Source organism: Talpa europaea, assembly GCF_964194135.1.
Source record: "Talpa europaea genome assembly, chromosome: 6".
Taxonomy (NCBI): domain Eukaryota; kingdom Metazoa; phylum Chordata; class Mammalia; order Eulipotyphla; family Talpidae; genus Talpa; species Talpa europaea.
This window is the reverse complement of record NC_140072.1, coordinates 2,685,621-2,707,824: the sequence shown is the minus strand read 5'-3', so window position 1 is coordinate 2,707,824 and position 22,204 is coordinate 2,685,621. Positions and strand designations below refer to the sequence as shown.

At 46.4% G+C, this 22,204-nt stretch overlaps 1 protein-coding gene across 2 annotated transcripts in view; it reads left to right on the top strand.

Moving 5' to 3' along the window:
• Nucleotides 1-22,204, top strand: part of ADAM17 (ADAM metallopeptidase domain 17) — a gene marked incomplete at both ends in the record, with an annotated part of 35,833 nt that overhangs the window by 9,189 nt on the left and 4,440 nt on the right. Inside the window, 12 exons of one of the 2 annotated variants that reach the window (XM_084234932.1) lie at nucleotides 3,194-3,324; nucleotides 4,926-5,014; nucleotides 7,706-7,874; nucleotides 8,911-9,044; nucleotides 11,037-11,126; nucleotides 12,978-13,091; nucleotides 14,877-15,021; nucleotides 15,117-15,205; nucleotides 16,465-16,617; nucleotides 18,475-18,674; nucleotides 19,323-19,426; nucleotides 21,023-21,157. In XM_084234932.1, coding sequence (XP_084091058.1) covers nucleotides 3,194-3,324; nucleotides 4,926-5,014; nucleotides 7,706-7,874; nucleotides 8,911-9,044; nucleotides 11,037-11,126; nucleotides 12,978-13,091; nucleotides 14,877-15,021; nucleotides 15,117-15,205; nucleotides 16,465-16,617; nucleotides 18,475-18,674; nucleotides 19,323-19,426; nucleotides 21,023-21,157 — 1,553 coding nt within the window. Of the gene's footprint in view, nucleotides 1-3,193; nucleotides 3,325-4,925; nucleotides 5,015-7,705; nucleotides 7,875-8,910; nucleotides 9,045-10,967; nucleotides 11,127-12,977; nucleotides 13,092-14,876; nucleotides 15,022-15,116; nucleotides 15,206-16,464; nucleotides 16,618-18,474; nucleotides 18,675-19,322; nucleotides 19,427-21,022; nucleotides 21,158-22,204 lie in introns of both variants that reach the window. The other variant, XM_084234931.1, reaches the window with a different exon arrangement.

The following is a 22,204-nucleotide window of genomic DNA, read 5'->3' as shown; positions in this document are numbered from 1 at the left end:
GTTTTGCAGATTTAAATGTGTTAAATAATTGGAGGCCTCTTTCTAAAAAAATTTTAGGACATTTTAGCTAATAAGAGAAACAAACACTGGGAGAGTATAAAGGGGCTGAATCGTTCTTTAGTCATAGGATAGGCCTTCGCCAACAAATACGGAAAGAAATAAAAGTAACATTTGTACCTGGTCAAAGAAACTAAATTACAGAAAGTATAAGAAGTTTTCATTTCTTCCGCACCTGACACCTGACCTTCCTCTTTTGGCCTTCCTCAGAGCCAGAGATTTCCTGTGCGATTTCTAAAAGATTAAATGCATTGTTTTGCATATAGATCTTTATGTACATATATGTGGGTGATACGGATAATAGATTTAGCTCCATTTTAACAACTCCATAAATATTCCTTTTTTTAAAGATTTATTTATTTATACAAGAACCGGGGTACAAGCCAGGTTCGCGGGAGGGTGAGAGGATTCACCAGAGACAGAAACGTGGAACAGAACAGGCAGACTGACGAAACACACCGCTGAGGGGAGCAGCGGGCGAGACAGAAGAGGTCCGCTGCACCATGTGGAATCCCCGCCTGCCGGCCAGGATCAAACTGGTGCTGCAGAGGCTGCGGATAGCTTCACAGCGCGGCACTCAACTGGCCTGCGCCAGCAGGGGAGGCCCTCCCCCCCCCCCTTTTTTTTTTTTTAAAGTTTCATTTATGCATACAAGAGCTGGGGTGCACGTCAGAGGTGCTGGGTTGAGAGGTTTCACCAGAAACAGAGTGGGGAGCAGAACAGGTGGATCTGCTGAAATACACTGCTGAGGGGAGCAGCAGGGTGACAGGAGAGGTCTGCTGCACCATCTGGGTCAGCTCCCTGACCGGAGATTGAACTCTTCTTCAGTGGCTGCAGATAGCTTCACAGTGCTGCGACTTAACTGCTTGCACCACCAGGGAGGCTCCCCATAAATATTCTTATTGCATAGAATTTTAACAGTTTATTGATAGTTCCCTGTCAGAGGATGTTTTTTATAATAGTTTTTGTGTAATAATGCTCCAGAGACTGTCTTGTCTATGTATTTTAATAGACTCTATTCCTAAAAGGAGAGTAACTGGGTCAAGGATATACATAATTGTTGATACTGCCATGTTTCCTCCTAAAGGCTTTCCTCTATTACCAGATGTGTGTGAGTTTGCCAATTAACTAAAAAACTTGCCAATACTAGGTTTTATCAGCCTTTAATTTTTGCTTCTCTAAAAGGATTTCATAGTTGTTTTGATTTTCACTTTTTATGAAATTCAGCTTGTTTTCTTGTATTTATAAGTTATTTTTCTCTGTCTCCCTTGTCTTATCCTTTTACCATTTTTTCTGTTGAGTTTGTCCTTTTCGTTACTAAATTATTTTAGCACTTAATTTAGCATGTTGAGGAAATGGATCCATTCTCACTTGTTGCTTTATTATACAGTAAATTCTCACTTAACATTGTTGATAGTTTCTTGCATGCTGTGACCAACTGAAATGATGTGTCATGAAGCCAATTTTACCACAGGCTAATTAATATGAACAAGAGTTAAGTTCTTACAGTGTATTTCTGGTCACAGAAACATCACCAAACTGCTAAATAAAAACTCAGAACACTTCTAATATTAAACAATCATTGTATTCATTCATTTTCCAACCCACTTATTCCAGTTCAGGGTGAGGAGGGGGCCGCTGAGTCCAGCTTGGCAGCACAGGGCCCCAGGCAGGAACCCACTCTGGACAGGACGCCCTCCATCACTCTGGTGGGCTCAGTTGAGACCCCCCAGTAAACCTCATGTGTGCATCTTTGAAATGAAACCAGGATCCCGAGAGAGAAAACCCACACAGAGAATGGTCCCGTGATTGTTCTTTCTCATCAGTGTTGTAAGAAAATGTTGCGTGAAATGATATTATTCAGGGATTTGCTTGAATGTATCTAGAATTGTTATATGGTTCTTCTCTTATACTAGAGACAATTCTTAGCGTAGATATTAAGAATGCAATTTGGTTTTTCTGGAAAGAATGTTCAGTAAAAATATCAAGACTCAGTGCTAGAATTCTAAATAATACGGCATTTATAAAGGAGATGCTTTTCAGTGTTCTCTTTAATTGATTGGGGGTCATAACTATGTGTAGGAAGATATGTATTAAGATAGCAGAGAAAATGCCCCAAGGTTTTCTGAAAGAATGTTCTATTGTCTCTTTCCCTGTGATCATTAAAAAAAACTACAAGCAAACTAAAACTACCCTGTTTTGCTGCTCAAAAATATTTGTTGCCATAGAAACAGCTCTAGTCTGGATTCTTCTCGGCTGTTCAGACTCATCCAAACCTTGGGAGTGTAACAGTTTAGATTTCCACCACCAAGGCTGACACAATTTGTTCTTGTGGCTGAGATGAATAACATACCTTTTTCAGTCTTTGGTGTTTGGAAGCACATTGAAAAGGTTCTATAAGCAGTGATTGAAAGATTCTTACACACCACGCCCAGTTTTTAGGCCAGGTCTATGAAACTCCTAGAAAACAAAAGCCAGCTGAAGAACTGGACTGTGTATTCAATGTCTGTGTTGGATACTTACATGTTTTTTCCTTATAATTGCAGATTCATTTTTTTCAAGAAGGAGAAACAAAGCACAAGTGCTTCGAAGTATAGAAAGCAGCCTTTGTGAAATTGCATGACAGTCTGAATAGCTTGATTGCTGGAGGCAGAATAGTGCAGGCTTCTGAAATAAAAGTTCGTTTTTCCATTCCTCATTGACTAGCAGTGTCACCTTGAGTGCTTTGATTAACCTCCAAGCCACCATTTGACTGTGGGGAGTAGAGATAATGTGTACAGCTTAGCAAATGGTATCTAATAAGACAGATTACTTTTTAATAAATGTTTAAGATGAGCAGGACCCCAAGACTATCCAGATGTGGGTGTTTCCTTATTCTTTGGAGTCTCCAGAAAAGGTGTATGCGTAAGTGCTTTGACTCTTTCTTCCCTTGCTTTTAGGTTTTTTTTAGTCTGCCAACTTCTTACAATTAAAAAAATTTGTCTTTACAAGAGAGAGCGCTGAGTTTCTACACAGATGTTACAACTTGCATTGTGCTTTATTATTGTCAGCTCTTCTGGCTTTTAAAGAAAGTTAAATGAAAATTAGACTTTTGTTTTATGTGCTTATAGTAAAATATGGATACTTTTTTCTTTAGGCATTTTAAATTATACCTGACATCAAGTACTGAACGCTTTTCCCAGAATTTCAAAGTCGTTGTGGTGGATGGTAAAGATGAAAGCGAGTATGCTGTCAAATGGCAGGACTTCTTCAGGGGACACGTGGTTGGTGAGTGTGGAGTTTGTTTGCCCTTGTGTGTGGACTGGGAGGTGTCCAGCTCTGACTTGATTGCATGTTCTTTATGAGGGAAACTAGAAAGGATGCTAAAGAAGTGCCTTTGGTTTTTTTTTTGTTTTATTTGAGCTATGTAAGTTTGAAAGCAGAAACTTTTAAGCAGGAGGAAATAGATATTATCCAGTCATGGCTATTTTGGTGATTAACGTGAATTTCCTCTCAATGGTTAAGAATTTTAACCTTGTGGCCTAGGGGAGGATTGTAGACCTCTCTTACAAGAATTTAAACAGGGAAGCTAGGAGATGAGTGATTGACTTTATGATGCTATTATGTCTAAGAAAATATATCAAGCAAATTGCGGTTTACCTCTGGAACCTTTCTGCCATAAGCAAAAAGGTTATGGTTAAAATCCTCAAAAAAAATGGTTCAAAACCTCCTGTTCTGGCTCATACTTTGTACCTCCACTTAATTGTTTTTTTACTCATAAGCAGGTAAGATTATTCCAGGAAAAACCCCACTGTTTTGTTCTATAACATGTTCTAGATAGTTCTCACGAAAGACTTGAGAAGAAACTGACAGGTTTCAAATAACTAGAGTTGAGAGACTATCCCTCAGAAGGGGGAGATCTGGCTGCTTTCTGGAGCCTTTGTTTCTGAGCTGTGACTTTTTGCATTGCCGAGGTGGGCTCCACTCTGATGACGGGTGTGGTTAGTTTTTGTTGACAGGAGTGCACAGGTTATTTACAATACTTTTCTTTTTTTTTAAAGATTTATTTTTTTATTTATACAAGCACTGGGTACAGTCAGAAGCGCGGGAGGGCGAGAGGATTCACCAGAGCCAGAGCGGGGAGCAGAGCAGGCAGAAGGACCGAAGTACACTGCTGAGGGGAGCAGCGGGCGAGACAGAAGAGGTCTGCGCGCCATGTGGGACCCTCCTCCGGTGGCTGGGGAGCAGCCGGGGATCGAACCGGTGCTGTAGAGGCTGTGGGCAGCTTCGCAGCCCAGCGCTCAACCACTGCGCCACCAGGGGAGGCCCTATTTAAAATACTTTGAATAGGGCCTCCCTGATGAACATGTTATAGAACAAAACAGTGGGGTTTTTCCTGGAATAATCTTACCTGCTTATGAGTAAAAAAACAGCTAAGTGGAGGTACAAAGTATGAGCCAGAACAGGAGGTTTTGAACCATATTTTTTGAGGATTTTAACCATAACCTTTTTGCTTATGGCAGAAAGGTTCCAGAGGTAAACTGCAATTTGCTTGATATATTTTCTTAGACATAATAGCATCATAAAGTCAATCATTCATCTCCTAGCTTCCCTGTTTAAATTCTTGTAAGAGAGGTCTACAATCCTCCCCTAGGCCACAAGGTTAAAATTCTTAACCATTGAGAGGAAATTCACGTTAATCACCAAAATAGCCATGACTGGATAATATCTATTTCCTCCTGCTTAAAAGTTTCTGCTTTCAAACTTACATAGCTCAAATAAAACAAACAAACAAAAAAACCAAAGGCACTTCTTTAGCATCCTTTCTAGCTTCCCTCATATAAAAAAATAAAATACTTTTAATAATGGAAAATATCTTTTCTCTTAAGGTGAACCTGACTCGAGGGTTCTAGCCCACATAGGAGATGATGATATTACAATAAGAATCAACACAGATGGGGCAGAATATAATGTGGAGGTAAATCTGCTTGTGAATTTTTTCTTTCATACAATCTCTGATTTTTAAAAAAGCTGTTTCTTAGTTGTTTAAAGAAGAAAAAGATCTTTAATTTTGCTTTGTTTCTTCTTGTATATAATGATTTTTAACCAGGAAAGTAGATGATTTAAGAAAAGTAGGTGATTTTTTTTTTTAAAAAGGAGCATTTTATACATGGCTGAGAGGCTGCCATAAACTGTACCCTGTGGGGTTTTTTTTTTTTTTTTTTTAAGATTTATTTATTTATTTATACAAGCACTGGGGACAGTCAGAAGCGCGGGAGGGTGAGAGAATTCACCAGAGCCAGAGCGGGGAGCAGAGCAGGCAGAAGGACCGAAGGACACTGCTGAGGGGAGCAGCGGGCGGCAGGAGAGGTCTGCGCGCCATGTGGGACCCTCGCCCAGCGGCCAGGGAGCAGCCAGGGATCAAACCGGCGCTGCAGAGGCTGCGGGCAGCTTCACAACCCAGCGCTCAACCGCTGCGCCACCGGGGAGGCCCTGTACCCTGTGTTCAAGAACCCTGTACCCAGTTACAAGAACAGAATGCCACATGTGGGGCGGGTAATAGGAAGAGGAAACTCTTTACCTCTGACTCATTTTTCTTCATTCTCTAGTAATCCTCTTATGAGTACACACGTCAGCACAGTTGAAGATCAGGTCCATTTCTCGCTTTCTCTTCTAGGCATGCTGGGTTGTCTTACAAGGTCATTGCATGCTCAGTGAAGGGTGGTAGTTTATATGGTCCGAGAAGCTAAAAGAGGAAATTGGGAAAGTCAGACTCAGATCCCTCTTCTGTTGAAGCACTAGCAGTAGAAACCAAGACCAGACCTGCCACTGGAGTGTGACACATAGCCATGTGTCGGATGCTAATCCCAAGAACAAAATGGTTGCCACAGATTTGTGGATGGAAGTAATTGTTTCTAGGAAAAGGACTATTCTAGGTAGTCAGGAGATCACCAAAACAGAATACCTGTAGAAAATTGTCATTGAGTTTGGTAAAAATGAAAGTTTCAAGTCCAGTTGAGTGCTGATTACGGATAAGACAGGGTGTAGTGCTATAATACTGTAAATTTTAATAACATCTAAACGAGGTAGCCTTTAGTCTTTGTTTATTTGTCATTGTGAGAAAGAAATGTCTGTCTCTGGTCTTGCAGGTTATTTTGGTGTATTAATGTGTGGACTCTAAATGTTTTGGGGTGTCTAGCATACCAGAAGGAATCAGAAAATTAACACAAAGCAATAAGCTAATATCATAAATACATTCGCTCTAGAATAAGTCAATTCCTTAAGTCTTACATTTACTTATTGTTTCAAGCCAATGCTTTTTTTTTTACAAGAATGTTTATTAAAAAAAGAAAACTTGGCTGTCTGAAAAAATGGGGAAATATAAAGATTACCTGAAATGTCACTTCTTGGAGATATAACTGCTGTTAATATTCTGATGATATCCTTCCAGATATTTTCGTGTGTGTGTGTGTATTGTGTATATATCTCTATACAAAAATAGTTTCATAGATTGTTTTTTCTTAAAAAATTAGGACCACACAACCATCATGTGTTTTTCATTTAACAGTATAGTTATGAGCATATTTCCATGTTAATGAATATCTAAATTGGTCTTTTTTATAAATGCTGCCTGTTGGCTCATTGAAACATCGTACCATATGTTTGACCAGCCCCCCATTGTTTTGTTTCTAATTTTTGAAATGAAATTTATATAATGAACAACTTTATGTAATGAACAACTTTATATATGAACAACTGTGGGCACACCTTTTAGTGTGTGCATCCAGTCAGGATAATCTCAGGGTTAGGGAATAGAGTATGGAAGCCAGATGAAGCTCTCTGGACTGTGCCAGGGCTTCCCTTCACTGCTCCACAGCTCAGTAGCTGCATCAGTGGAGGCTCGGCGCTTACTCGGGAGGGTCCTGTGGGTCGAGTGGTCCTCCACGGTGCAGCTTTGCCGTCCAGGTGACATGGCTTGTTCTAGAAGGGGAACAGAACTTAGAATCCAACAGGGTGAATGTCAGGGCCAGACAGGGAAGTGACCTATATCATTTCCACCTATATTCTAGAACCTGCCTGCAAAGGAGGCTGAGCAAAATAATCTGTCATGCTCAGAAAGGTGTAACTCTGTAGGGAACGCGTCGTTTCTGCCATGTGCATGTGTTTGTGTATTTCATTAGAGTAATTTTTTTTTTATATTTGCTGGAATATTGGTGTTTTTCAAATTGTCAATTCTTAGTTCAAAATATATGCATTTGGGAGTCAAGTTAAATTTGCTCAGATGCCTAGCTTTACCAAATATGGTTTTTTTTTTTTTTAAATTTCCAAATACTTCTTTGGGAGACTTTACCTCTGAATATTGAAGTGGGTGTCTACAGAGCCACAATAAAATTGACTCACTGACGAAATGAGTATTACCAAATAATCTATAGTTAAAATCATCAGTTAGCTTCAAAATCTCCTTCATAGATTTTTGTTATTGTTGTTTTCCATTTATCTTACGGACTTTTAAGACAGGAGCTATCACTACTTTACCCAATGGTAGAAATTAATGCTCAGATAAGTTAATTATCGTAATAGTGGGGCACAGATATCTCTGAGGGCTTGAAGATCAGAGAATTTAAGAATTCTTATTTTTACCATTACAGTTACATGTTTTCTGTTTTAGCCACTCTGGAGACTAATTAATGATACTGAAGACAAAAGAGTGTTAGTTTATAAATCTGAAGATATCAAGAATGTTTCACGTTTGCAGTCTCCAAAAGTGTGTGGTTATATAAATGCAGATAATGAAGAGTTGCTTCCGAAAGGACTCGAGGCCAGAGAGCCACCTGATGGTAAGACTTAAGAAATACATATTTCATAAAAAAACAAGGATTGCAACTGTCTTTAGTAGGGATGGTGGTTAATTGATGAAAAGTAGCGTGATTACAAGTAACTATAGCATTTGACTTGAAAATATGGTTTTGTTTAGAAATTCCTAATTCTTTTGTCTATAATGGAAGAGTTGAAAACACTAGAAAGTAATAATAATGATAAAGACTAAACCTAAAAATAGGATTGGGGAAAAGGGGAGTTTAATGATCTGAGGAAAAAATATTTTTTATTTCCAGATATTTGGAAATGAGTAAATATTACCATAGGAAAAATACTCTCTAGATTGTTTGTTGTTTGTTTTTTTTGTTTTTTTGTGGGCCCCTTGCTGGTGGCCGGGGATCGAACCAGCGCCGCAGAGGCCGCGGGCAGCCTCGCAACCCAGCGCTCAACCGCTGCACCACCAGGGGAGGCCCTCTCTAGATTGTTTATGTAATTTCTGGGATGTTGGCATCAGAGAGGTCTCTGCTATTTTAGAAAGAAAATAGATCTTCGGATAGATCACTTTAGAGCATTTAAATCATGCAACCAGCTGGAGAAGTATCCTCAGGAAAACCTTAGGAAATACTACTAGCATTTCAATACATCATTAAAGAAATTCTGAAACAATTTGGTTATTTGCCAAAAAAAAAAAATACCCTATTAATACAATGTTTGATTACCTTGATATTTTTACCATTACTTTACCTGTAGACATGTCCTAGAAGAAAAATGGCAGCTTTGTAGGTGATTATTTGACTCTGTTAAATCCTTTTAAAAAGTTTTCTCATCTTGGAAAGGAAGAGAAGCAGTTTCTCTTGGTTTTGAATTCTGTAATTTTAAACCTCATATTACTTTTCACTTTTCTGTCGTCCTCCAACTTCTTGTTCAGAATACCTTTAAGGATACTAAACTCAAACAATGTTTATTTCAAGAATATGCTATATTTAAAGTGTTACTATGAAAAAAACTCCTGTTTTGATGAATTTTGATTTAATAGTGCATACAAATTCATATTAGAGCTTGTTCATCGGGTGAAGAGAAGAGCCGAGCCTAACCCCTTGAAGAACACCTGCAAGTTACTGGTGGTGGCGGATCATCGCTTCTACAGATACATGGGCCGCGGAGAGGAGAGCACCACTACGAACTACCTAGTAAGTGTTAGCTGCGGGGTGAGCGCACGGGGTAAGGAAATTCATGGTGGGGGGAAAATTTGTTAAAAGACTTCTGTAATTTGAAACATAATGAAATCAGATCTGTTTCATATGTTCTGTTTCCTAAAATATTTGAAGGCTGTCCTCTGAGCTTTTTATATTATTGTATAGAGGCTCAAGTTTCAAAATCTTGAAAACCCATTTTGCCTTCGAGCTAGTATTTCCTGCACATTAGAGCTTTGGTGTGTATTCGGTTTGGGAAGAGCCATAACCTCGGGCTCCCTTTATACAGTGACTGCTTTGAAAGCATCACTGGACAATGAGTGCCCTGGTGGTGACATGTGGGCGTGGGCCCTGGAGGGAGAGAGAGTGTCCTGGGAACCTACGTTAGTTTTACTTACATGCGGATTTCAGAAAATCTGATTTAGTTTGGCCTATGTCTTCTAAAACGGCCAGGTCCTGGGATATAGCTGCATGAATAAGTGGGACTTTCCTGGTCCGAATTCACCACAGGGCAGAGATCTGAAGATTACAGAACTACTGATAGTAGATTTGGAAGCATTTACTGCTGCAATTTTTTTTGTTAAGAGAGTCCTATTTCACTGACTTTTTGGTTAGAATGACCTCATTCTCCACAGTAACTTGGCACTGAGCAAAATGGGGTTGCAGGAGTGAAAGAATAGAGCTATTCACGAGCCAAGCACCGAGTGCAGCGCGGACGTCTTTCTCCACGCTGTGCTCTTCCCAGCCTCGCTTTTCTTCCTACCCTCCTCACCCTTCCCTTCCGTGGCGAGTGAAAGAATGTGAAGTCACTGTAATTCTTGCTTCCAAGCAAGTGAGAGACAGTCTTTCATGAAAAAGCTGCTTTCTTAATATGGGTTTTGTTTTAAGGGATGCCTCTTAATTGATTTCTCTGTTCTTTACCCCAAGACTAGGAATACAATGTGAGGTGTCGTTCTGGAAATTAAATGTTTTAGCCTTACAGTGACTTAGAAGAAAAGGACAGATCCTTGTACTGAAAATGTGCTTCACAGTTGTCAGAACAAATCTCATGTAACCCAATTTGGGGGCATTTTGTTCTTACGTAGTTTTTTTTTTTTTTTTTTTTTTTTTTTTTTTTTAATTTATTTATGCATACTAGAACTGGAGAACAGGCCAGATTTGCGGGGGTGAGAGGATTCTGCAGAGACAGAGTGGGGAGCAGGACAGGCAGATCAACTGAAATCCACTGTTGAGGGGAGCAGCGGGGAGACAGGAGAGGTCTGCTGCGCCACGTGGGTATGTCCCTGGCCAGGGATCGAACTCCTGCTGCAGAGGCTGCTGATAGTTTCACAGTGCTGTGCTTAACCCCTTGCGCCACTAGAGAGGCCCGGTTCTTATGTAGTTTGAATTGCTCTTGGCTGTTGTCCCTTCCCTCCAGTATTCTCTGCCCCCTCTGCACTTCCTGAATCAGGAAGGAGAGAGGAATGGAACCCTTGCATCCCTCTGGCCCTCTGACCTGAGCCTAGGTGTGAGCTTTACCCTATGAGGTAAGGGAACAAACTCATGGTATTGGCTCTGCTCCAGCCTTTCTCACATTTAAGATTCTAGCCAAGAGATAGAGTGAAGACAGCAATCTTCTTAGAGGGGGATACTTTAGGTAAATTGATTGCTTTTAAGTTTTATTTTTGTAATTGATTAAAGTGGCAGTTATTAAAAAAGCCTGTGGTTTGATATTTTGGTTCCATGTACAGTTGATTATCTAAAATTTGGGATAAACTCTCCCACTGTTTTATTCTGATAACAACAACTTAAGTTTGGCGCTAGGGATGATTTCTTTGTTAGACCTGTCAGTGATAAAGAGTAACATCTAAATGTTTATGTAATTGGTGGAAACTTGCAACAGCATTTTCTTTAAACTTATTTTTTTTTGAATCCCCGCAGAGTTTGTATTACATTGTAAACAGTGGTAAGCAAATGCACAAAGCCTTTCTTACTCTTTTATACACACAGATAGAGTTAATTGACAGAGTCGATGACATTTATCGGAATACTTCATGGGACAACGCGGGCTTTAAAGGTTATGGAATACAGATCGAGGAGGTATTTATCAAGATTGTGGCCTGTGTAACTCTGCTGAGTTATGTGGTATAAATTTTTGTCATTTGTAGTCAAACCCAGAATCTTATCTTCAACTTTAATCATAAGTAAATATTTCCAAATGTCAGTGATTTTTATCTGGTAAATTAAACAGTGTGCAGATGTTTGTAGGTTGTGAAGATCTTCCTTCTTACACTGGTCTTAGGCAGAATGCCTCTGTATGCTGGCGTGAGCTCTTCTTCCTCTGACTTCGTGGGCTTTCCTCCTGCATTGTTTCTACTCTGATTATGCCTGGTGTCTCCAGGCAGCATTGCTGAATCTTAGTCAGAAAATTTACTCAAAAATACTGTGTACATTTGCATGGCATTTGTGCCTACACATCATTAGATACCTTTTCCCAAAAATCTTCTGGCTTCTTATAATCTACTCATGAGGGGTCTGTCCAGCAGTGATTTGTTAACGTCTTAATTTTGTTTTGTAGTAAAAATCATTTATTTATAAGACTAATTAAAAAGACTTTTGAAATTGGGTATTGCTGTGGACATACAGACATTTTGAAGTCAAATTTACTGTCTCTAATTTTTCCAGCTCCTCATTAGCTTTATTCTTGCAGGTTCTATAGTGTAGCATTTAGACATTAAAAGAAAAAAAATTGAAATCATGCGTCATACTTAATGCATGTTCAATGTTTATAGTACTTGTATAAAACTAAGAGAATTATTTTTCCCTTTTCTTTTACTGTTTTGCATTTTCTTTTTTAAGTTTCCATTTGACTAGGTAATGTACACACATGGTACAAAATCCAGTGAAAAGTAAGTCTCCCTAACCTCTCTCCATTGTCACAGCAGTTCCCTCCTCAGAGGCATCCAGTCACTAGTTTCATGTGTGTCTTGCAGAGCAGTCTCATGCATGGACAGCATGTGTATGCATGTGTGTCCTCGACACATCGGGGTATGTCGTGCTCTTGCACCTGGCTTTTCCATTTCACAAATATGTTGAAAATTATTCTTTATTGGTACACACAAAGCTGCCTCATTTTTTGTAGTTATGTTTGAATTCTAAGGGACCAAAAAATAAAGCTCCCTTTGCCTTAGCAAGTTAAGATCAATTAAGAAACAAGTGTGATCTAGGAAATAAAAGTAAGCACTTCAGAGGGTAGCAAGTGGATTTCAGGATGGCGTTTAGATGATGGTCATGGCGGGCTGTCATCTGTTTCAGCCCAGAATTGACCTTGACCACCCACCACCAAAGAGTTGGAAAGCCCACCCCAGTGAGTTTACCACACGGGGCAGAGCACCCCAGACTCCCCTCTGCAGGCAGGCAGCTCAGAAGCTGTGGGAACGACGGGGGTGCGCATGGCTTTGTTTCTTTCCCCAAACTCACTGTCCATAGGTTTCATTTTCTCTGGGGAGAGCCTTTGCGCCTTAAGAATTTGTACAGTACATCCAAGGAAAGGCCTGTTCTCTGTAATCTCTTACTCCTGTGGTGTGCACGAGTGTACGTCTTATTCTTCTGCGTCTCTGAAGTATTGACAATAATTAGAATAAATACTGTAGGCTCATAGAACCCAAGTTCTCATTTTTCTCCCCCGACTTACTGTAGAGGAAATGAAAATTTAGGAGTTCATGTATAACTTTATAAATCGTCCATCCACATAGATGCTTTTTATAGTGCATGCTTGTTAGTTTTTCAACATTGAATATTAGAACTGAAGAATGTAGAATTTGGGTTCTAAAACATTTTATTAGAATGGTAGATTATCTTTTTTTTTCAATAGCTAAGACAGTGCCCTATTATTTCAGTCTTGTGACTTTTCTCTGGAGTATTCTAAGTGTGTCCTCTCTTTAAGTACAGATTCGCATTCTCAAGTCTCCACAAGTGGTCAGACCCGGTGAAAAGCACTACAACATGGCAAAAAGTTATCCACATGAAGAAAAGGATGCCTGGGATGTGAAGATGCTGCTGGAGGTGGGTGGAATCCCGGCTGTGACGCCACCTCCACGTGTCATCTCTCTCCTGTGCGTCATGTCCGCGCTAACTGGGTGTCACGTTAGTAAAGGTGACCCGGAGCAGCCCTTCCCGGCCGTCTGACAGGGACTGTAGTGGGTGGACAGCGAGAGGGGCACAAAAGCCGTGAAACCGACACGTGCTGGAGAGTAAGGCTTCCGGACTGCGGTATCTCCGAGACACTCGTCGAGTAATAGGAATTTAGAAAATAGATGGCTGCCAGTGGCCCGTGGCTTGGCACAGCATTTCGTTCAGGTCTCTTTGTTCATATTCTGTTTCAGTGAATAGCTTAGGTCTGCATTACCAAAAAAGGCTGCGAAAATGCATTAGATACTAAAATTACCAGCTCTTTGCCCTGCTTGAGAAGCCTGGAGTGCCCTATCTCCAGCAGTGACCAGCTTCCCGTAGTTTGACCCACCAGCCATCATGAGAAGTAGGGACGGTCCCTGTCCCTCGCACCCTCCATGTGCTCTCCTGAACAGGACTGCCAGTAATGAAAAGCAGCACATGCCAGTGGCTTAAACAGCAGAAATTTCTTCCCTCACGATCTAGAGGCTGGAAGTCTGAGATCAGGGTATTTTGGAAAGTTGGTTTCATTCTGAAGTTGGTCTTCTCGGCTTGCTTGTGACTCTTCCCTCTGTGCCACAGTTTTCTCTTAGAAGACCTCAGTCACTGGATCAGGCCCACTCCTGTGACCCCATGTTACCTTTTTAAAGGCCCTGTCTGCCAATCCATTTCCATTCTGGGGCAGGTTAGGACCAACATAGGAATTTTTGAATGAAGAGTTGAGCCCTTATTGCTGGAGAGATGGCCGGGCTCTGGCTGGTTGTGAGTAGGTAGAACAATAGCCAGGACTGAGGGCCTGGATGGCTGCTTCCCAGGACAGCTGACCCAGCACAGCTCTGCTTTGTGGGCCTCACACAGCCTGTCAGAGGAGGGACAGAGGAGAAAACTCTACACTACAGATGCTTCTCTCCAGTTCTCTTTCCCGAGGCTTCTAGGTTTCGAAGCCTTACTGTGTTACCACAAACTGTCCAAGTCCCAGTTGACCAGAGTGGCATCCTGGGAACACTTCATTCCTCACAGACTCCCTGGCATCTCTTTTAAGCTTTAAAAAAATCAAGGTCTTTGTAAGTTGCAGTCTTTGTGCTTTGTGGTAGAGGTTTTAAAATCATTTGATTTTAATTTTTTATTAAAATTTTTAATTAAAAATAAATTATTATTTTTAATTAAAAAATAAATCCAAAGCACCAGTATTGACTTAAATGAATTTCAATCTATAATAACATAAAACTACATGTTTTCTTACAAGTTCTTTTTATAATGCCTGCCCATTGTAAAACCACAGCAAATTTAAAACAAAAATCTCCAAAGCCAGTCAGTTCCTTGAAATACTCTGGGGATCACTGTTGGGCTGCGGTCTGAGGGGTTCTTGAGCTGTCGAGGCCCTGAGCCACCAAGACCAGAGTGTGCCCAGCGCTTTGCCGCGCCAGCTCCACCCTGCAAGGAGTGGCGATGTCCTTGTAAGCAGCTCTGAAAGCTCCCAGTGCTTCCCTCCTCTTGTCAGTGCTGCTCACCTGGGCAGGTGGGTGAGGGCCTTCGGGAGGAGCACTGTGCTGCGTGAGGGCATTGCTGGTGCATACCTGCAGCCAGTGGTGGTTCTGTGGGGTTCTGGACTGTAAAGTTGAAATCAGTTAAACTAATTAAGGAAATTCCCCCCCCCCCCCTCCTTTTTTCCCTTTAAAGCAATTTAGCTTTGACATAGCTGAAGAAGCATCCAAAGTCTGCCTGGCACATCTTTTCACATACCAAGATTTTGATATGGGAACTCTTGGCCTAGCTTATGTTGGTTCTCCCAGGGCGAACAGTCATGGCGGTGTTTGTCCAAAGGGTAAGTTCACTTTCTGTGACTGTGATGCTGGATGAGCGCACTGGTCAGCTTCTGATTCTGCACTGAACAAGCAATCTGTTTCCTTTTTCCTGTAGCTTACTATAGCCCCGTTGGGAAGAAAAATATCTACTTGAACAGTGGTTTGACCAGCACAAAAAATTACGGTAAAACCATCCTTACAAAGGTACGTTATTTCATTTTCAAAAAGGATAGGTTCCCCCCCCCAAAAAAAAAGATTTATTTATTTATTTGTTCAAGCACTGGGTACAGTCAGAAGCGCGGGAGGGTGAGAGAATTCACCAGAGCCAGAGCGGGGAGCAGAGCAGGCAGAAGGACCGAAGTACACTGCTGAGGGGAGCAGCGGGCGGCAGGAGAGGTCTGCGCGCCATGTAGGACCCTCGCCCGGCGGCCGGGGATCGAACCGGCGCTGCAGAGGCTGCGGGCAGCTTCACAGCTTGGTGCTCAACTGCTGCGCCCGCAGGGGAGGCCCTAAAAGGATAGGCTTTTAGTTTAATTGTTCTAGAATCTTAGCTGTCATATATTTGTGTGGGTATATATTTTTTAAAAAGTAATATCTTTTTTTCTTTTTGGTCTGCCTAAAATAATCCTTTTTGTGTGTGTGAAATAAGAAAACAAAAAGGGTTAATAAATTAGAAGTTACCTGTCCAGCTTCTTTTGGGGCACATCAATGACAGTCACACTGTAGGATGAGGAAACACACAGCCCGAAGAGGAGCTGTCATGTGAGGGCCCACACCCCATTTCTAGTATGAATAAATAAAAGAAAATTTGAAGAAAAAAAAACCAGTGTAAAAAAAGTTATCAAGTCATGGAAAGACGGGAGGAAGCTTAAATGCACATTGCCAAGTGAACATATCTGAAGAGACCAAATACTGTATGATCCCCACTCTGTGATGTCCTGGGAAGGGCAGAATCGTGGGGACAGGGAGCTTACTGGTTGCAGGAGAGGGCTGGGCCTATGGGCAGAGCTCAGAGGCTTTTAGGAGAGGCAGACTCTGCCGTCTGGTGCTATGGTGTATACGCATTGGTGAAGGCCGCATCACGAAGGGTGAATCCTACAGCAGACTGTGGGCTTTAATCCATACAACCCCTCCTCGGCAACCTCTGTGTTTCCTGCGCTCCCTGCCCTGTTTGCTGTCACAACGCCGTCATTGGTTTAATTTCATGGCTTGTTTTTTCCTGTACTTGCAGAATTTTTCTGTTACAAGGCACATAGAACAAAAAATACATCAACTTGGAAATTTTTGAGATTGTTTTTATGGTGTCTATTAGATAGTCCACTAACGAATTTTTCAGAGCATATTTTAGAATTCTGTACATTATGTCTCTGGGATTTCAGTACTTTTTGGTAAAAATTCCGTTTTGCTAAAAATTCCACTGGCTGGGTGTGGGGAAGTGATGTTTTCTTTGCATGATCCTTTAGGAAGCCGACCTGGTCACAACTCATGAATTGGGACACAATTTTGGCGCAGAACATGATCCGGATGGTCTAGCAGAATGTGCCCCAAATGAGGACCAAGGAGGAAAATACGTGATGTATCCCATAGCCGTGAGCGGTGACCACGAGAACAATAAGGTGTGTATCCTTTGGCGCGCAGTGTGGTGAGGAAGGAAAGAGGCGCTGTGTTCAGTCCCCATGAAGACCCAAAAAGCAGTCCCCCTCGGATGGGGTGCAGGGCACGTGCTGCGCTGAAGCTGGGTTGTGTGTTCTGGAGTGAAACGTCCATCCGAATCTGGCTAACACGCTCATTTGGACTGTTGGCAAGACCAAAGGAGAGAGTGCAGCTCTGAGAGTCATTCTGGCAGTGGTTTCTGTTGCAGCTCTAGATGGCAAGGTTTGGTGAGCTCAGGCTTTTAGTTAAGAATTTCCTGTCAGTTTCATTTACAGTTGTCACTCCTTTTAACACAACAGTACTGCACGATCTGCAGTTTTTTATAAATTGGGATGAAATACAGTTTTCCAAACTGTAAGCCTCCTGGCCTTCTTGTTCACAGCTCTGTCTCCAGTGCCTAGCAGGGGTACTTGGCATATAATACATGCTTGCTGAGTAGATTTGAAATATGTAGGATGTGCCTCAGTAAGACTGCGAGACAGACTGCCACACAGCCGTGGGAGCAGAGAGAGAGCGGTCAGGGTACAGGGGAGCCGCGCAGCCATGAGGTGAAGCCTGTGGCTTTTCACCACGTGGCTGGTGGCTGCCACGTGGGCGGTGTAGGCCCAGACGGTGTCAGGGCTTTGGGGGAAACGTTCCCTTGCAAACCCGTCTCCAGTGAGCATGCGCGGCTGCTCCTGCTGCATTCTCAGTGATCGTCCCCCACGGGCTCGTCACCCCAGGAGAACCTGCTTACGAGAACAGCCGGGCACGGCCACTGCCCCCCGGGGCTGGCCCTTTGTAGTCCAGAGAACATGGCCGCTTGTGTACTTCTGTCTGGAGCATGTTGTTTTTAGTGTGGTTTTCAATAGTTTGGTTTACCCATGTATCAGTGTCCCTTCGGCAGGACACTGGGCCTCTTCTAATGTACATTTTAAATGAATTCCTTAATGCAATTTTATGTAGCTGGATAAAAAGAGCTACAAGACAAAAATAAGGTAGCTCCTCAGCCTAGAAAGATGGGGCAGCAGATTCCATCAGACAAGCCACCGAGAAGCGACACACTCTGGGCCGTGCTGCGCGCAGGTGACAGCCAGGGCAGCTGGTGTGCCGGGGGGCCGCGGGACGACAGAAGGCCGTGGTCTTCGGGGAGCGTGAGGGACTCTGTCCTGCCTTCCAGCCGCTCTCGATAATCTTCAGGTGGTTTGGAAAAGGGACGCCGTTTCAGAGCTTCCTGATAAAAGTCCCGAAACATAAAGGGGCCGTTTCTTGGCCTGTTGGTCGCCTGGGACTCAGGCCCAGGTTTCCTTCCAGACACGGGGTCACTTACAAGCTCAGGGGAACTGTGACACACTTGGGACCCAGGGACATGCTTAGGCAGCAATGTGGAATGGACCTCTTTAAAAGACTGTGCGCACTGTCTTGCCTCCTGGAAATAAGCTCAGTCCTTTGAAAACTTCAGACGTGGCTCATTCCTTTGTACAGCAGGGCGGGGGCGGTGCGGCAGGACGAGCCCCGCCGCGTTCCCTCTCCCCGTCCTGTCCAGCGTGTCGCTGAGCCCGCAGGGGTGGCGCGCCCGGGGGCAGGACGGCCACAGCGCCCCTGCACTTGTCTAGCTGCTTTCCTGTGGCGAATTTTAGCCTCTTCCCCAATTTTATACCCGCCTTAGCATCCCCAGAGAGGACACCCCTGAGGTGCATCTACAGACAAGCGGTAGGACAGGCCAGGCCAGGCCTGCGGGACCCGGGCTGCGGCCCTGAGTCTGTCCTAGAGAGACGCGCCGGCGCCACGTGGCAGTGGGCTCATCACCCTCTTTTGGGTCCTTGGTGGCCTCTTTTCAGATGTTTTCAAACTGCAGCAAGCAGTCCATCTACAAGACCATCGAGAGCAAGGCCCACGAGTGCTTCCAGGAGCGCAGCAACAGAGTGTGCGGCAACTCGCGCGTGGACGACGGGGAGCAGTGTGACCCCGGCATCATGTACCTGAGCAACGACAGCTGCTGCAACAGCGACTGCACGCTGAAGCCAGGGGTGCAGTGCAGGTGAGCGGCGGCGCAGACGCACCCCGCGCCCTTTGCCGCCAGAAAAATGCTCCTGGGAGGCAGTTTTTCCTTAGGTCACGCATCCCGCGCCTCCCGTACTCGGCACGGCGCAGCTCAGAGCCTTCTCTAAGGAAACGCGTGTGCAGGGAGGTGACTGGGCACCGCTGCCGACGGCGGCGTCCTCTTACGGTAGTGGCAGTACGGGGCGGTGAGCGGACTGATCGCCGGGGACGCGCCTGGGCGGTTGTGTGTGACAGATCAGGGCTGAGCGCTGTGTGGCGACCGTGGGGCAGGCGGGTGGCCGATCCGAAGGCACCTGTGTTTCCATTGTACGCGCACGGGTCGGCCAGGACCTCGGTCGGAGGTGGGAGGGAACGGCCGAGGTGAGCCCAGCAGGGTCGCCCCTCGCGGTGCCCAGCCGCTGCCCCGGCGTCTGTATTAAACGAGTGCAAACGCAGGACGGCAAGACGCTTTAAAGAGCCCTCTGGACTTACCCTGCGTGGCAGCTCCTGCTTCCTCGGGGGCGAGTGGGCGGCGTGGGGGCAGGGGCAGGGGCCGCAGCCCGGAGCCCTCCCCTGCGGTCTCCTGGGCCCTGGAGCCTGGTGGGTGTTGGTCGCGTGGCTCTCATGCTCTTCCTCCCCGCTGCAGTGACCGGAACAGCCCTTGCTGTAAGAACTGCCGGTTCGAGACCGCCCAGAAGAAGTGCCAGGAGGCGATCAACGCCACCTGCAAAGGCGTGTCTTACTGCACAGGTGCGTCCTCTCCTCCCGGCGGCTCTGCTCGGGCGCTGGCGTTAGAAAACCGGGATGACGTTTCAGCCCGTCGAAGGCAACCCTGGCGGGCAGCACGTCCGCAGTGGGCGGTGTTGGGTGTGGGGACGCAGGTGTCCGTCGTCTCACGACCTGTCGTCCCATGTTTTACCCTTTCTTTGTCGACCACGTCATCCCTTCACCGCCGCGCTGCGCGCGTCTGTCATGGGCCACGTGACGCGCCCCCCTGGGTCTTTTTGGAAAAAACTCACCGCTGTGTTGTAACAAATTCCCTGCTGTGTGCTGGATGTCCGCGCGGCTAGCTCAGGGTTTGGGGGGTCGCCCGGTGCTTCGTCACGTGACTCGCCGGGCCTGGCCTTGCTGTCACCCGGATTCTGCAGGGGGCTCCACCAGCATCCTCAGAGAGACTGGTCCCTGGGTGATGCTGAGTTTCTAGTTTCCCCGCATCGGATGCTCTGAGTTTCGTCTTCAAGAGCAACAGTCCAGCGAACACTCACCAGGCGCTATTTCGGTGTCCCGGTCTCGCCCACACCAGGCAGCGCCTCCCGCGCTCGCTGGGCCGCTCCCACAGCCGCTCCCGCGAGTAGCCGTTGGCGGAGGGACTGTCTGTGGACACGGGCGCCTGTCGCAGACTCCCCAGACCAGGGGCAGGTGCTGACGAGCTGGCAGTGTCTGGGCCTGTCGGGCACTGGCCGGGAGGCTGCTTGGTGCGAAGTGGGGCGGGTCGCAGAGGTGCGCGACACCTCCCCGGGCCTTCGCGTCCCACGTCTTTTGCTTGGCTCCCCGCGCCCCAGTAGAGGCCGGGTCCTCCCGGCGTCCCGCACGTCGCGTCTCCACGCAGTCGTCCTCGCTTCCCTTCTTGACAGTGGACGTAACTGTGCTGCACGTTTTCCAGAACGGGTCACTCGTTCCGTCCTCTCTCCCAGCGTCCTCTGGTTCTGTGACGTCTCTTTGTCCCTAAGACTTGTAGATTGAGTCGGGAGATGCGTGCGGAGCCTGCGGTGGGGCTGGGCCGTGAGCTTCGCAGTCTTGGGGAGGGGGCGGGCACCGAAAATGGCTGCGCAGTCAGGTGCTGTGGCGCGTGGGCTGTTCCGAGAGGGTGAGCAGCGGGGAGCGGTGGGGCAGGGTCGGGGAGAGGCCTCTCGGGAGGAGCGCTCAGGGCGTCTCGGCGACCACATATTCCACACGCATCCGCTCCCCCCCACCCCCAGAAGGGTGGAGGCGAGGGCAGGCCGGGCGGAGCAGCGGGCTCTGGTGTTCCCGGCAGACAGGCCTGGGAGGGTGAGGCAGAGGGAGGCCGGGTGGCTGGCAGGCTCCGGGGCCGCGGGTCGGTGGGCGAGCGCGCCCGGGGACTGCTGCCGTGGCCCTCGCGGGCTTTGGGTTGGGTCGTCAGTGGCGAGGAGGTGGCCCGCGTTAGGGTTCCCAGCGGAAGGGCAAGCAGGGCGCAGGGGAGACGCCGGCGACTGGGACGCTGTGGGGACCGAGCGCGGGCACCGCCGTTCTTGGGGGAGGCCGGGAGCTCCTGTCTCAGGCAGGAGCGCGGAGCGGCTCCGGCCCATGGCGACCGTGTGCTTCCAGGCAACAGCAGCGAGTGCCCCCCGCCCGGGGACGCGGCGGACGACACGGTGTGTCTGGACCTGGGCCGCTGCAAGGATGGGAAGTGCGTGCCCTTCTGCGAGCGGGAGCAGCAGCTGGAGTCCTGCGCCTGCAATGGTGAGCCCGCGGCGGGGGCCCCTGGGAGCCCGGATTCGGCTCCTGCGCCGTCTGTGGAAACCGGCCTGTTGGTTTTCCTTCTGCTGCATTTTCTGACTGGCCGGGCGTGGACAGGAGAGAATTTTGTTGTGGGTGAGAGTGGGTGGATGCCCCCCAGGTCGGACGCTCGTGAAGGGGGGGGCTTGCTACGCCCTGCTGCTTGGGGAATGCAGCCTGAGGAAGGCCCCAGGATCCGCCCCACAGCAGCACGTTAGCCTCGCTCGGCCGTGGGGCCGGGCCTGCCCTCCGCCGCACCCTGCTGCTGGCACCGTGCCGGAGGTGCCGCTTGTGGGTGCCCGTTGGCCCTCAGAATAGACACCCACAAGCCAAAGCCGCCAGGCGGGGAGCTCACCTTCCAGTGGGGTGACAGGCACTTCCATGGGGTAACGTGAAGAAGGAAAACGGCAGAAGCCAGGTCATTTATTGAGTGAACGAGTGGAAGAGGCTTGGTGCCCTCAAGGGGCACATAGTAATGCCTGGGAGGTGCTGGGTTAAGTGGATGGCGAGGCTTTATTTTTTATTTAATTTTTTTTTTAAAAAAGATTTTGTTTTTTTTTTTGGGGGGGGGGACCCCCGCTGGCGGCCGGGGATCCAACCGGCACTGCAGGGGCCACGGGCAGCCTCGCAGCCCAGCGCTCAGCCGCTGCGCTACCAGGAGAGGCCCGACAGGTTTTATTTTTAGAAAATACTTTTTTGTACAGAGGTTGTTTTTTGTAGGCCAGAGGTTGGGGGCAAGAGGAGTCACCAGAGACCAAGTAAGGAGCAGAACAGGCACACTGACCTAGGTACACTGCTGAGGGGAGCAGCGGGGAGACAGGAGAGGTCTGCTGCACCAGGTGGGTAGCTCCCTGGCCAGGGATTGAACTCGTGCTGCAGTGGCTGCAGAGAGCTCCATAGCGCTGACCCTTAACCCCTGTGCCACCAGGGAGGCCCCTCAAGGGAGAGACTGCGTTTTCCTTGTAGAAATGGTTTTGCTCGTGTCCGTGCGCTGGGTATGGGCTTTCCCAC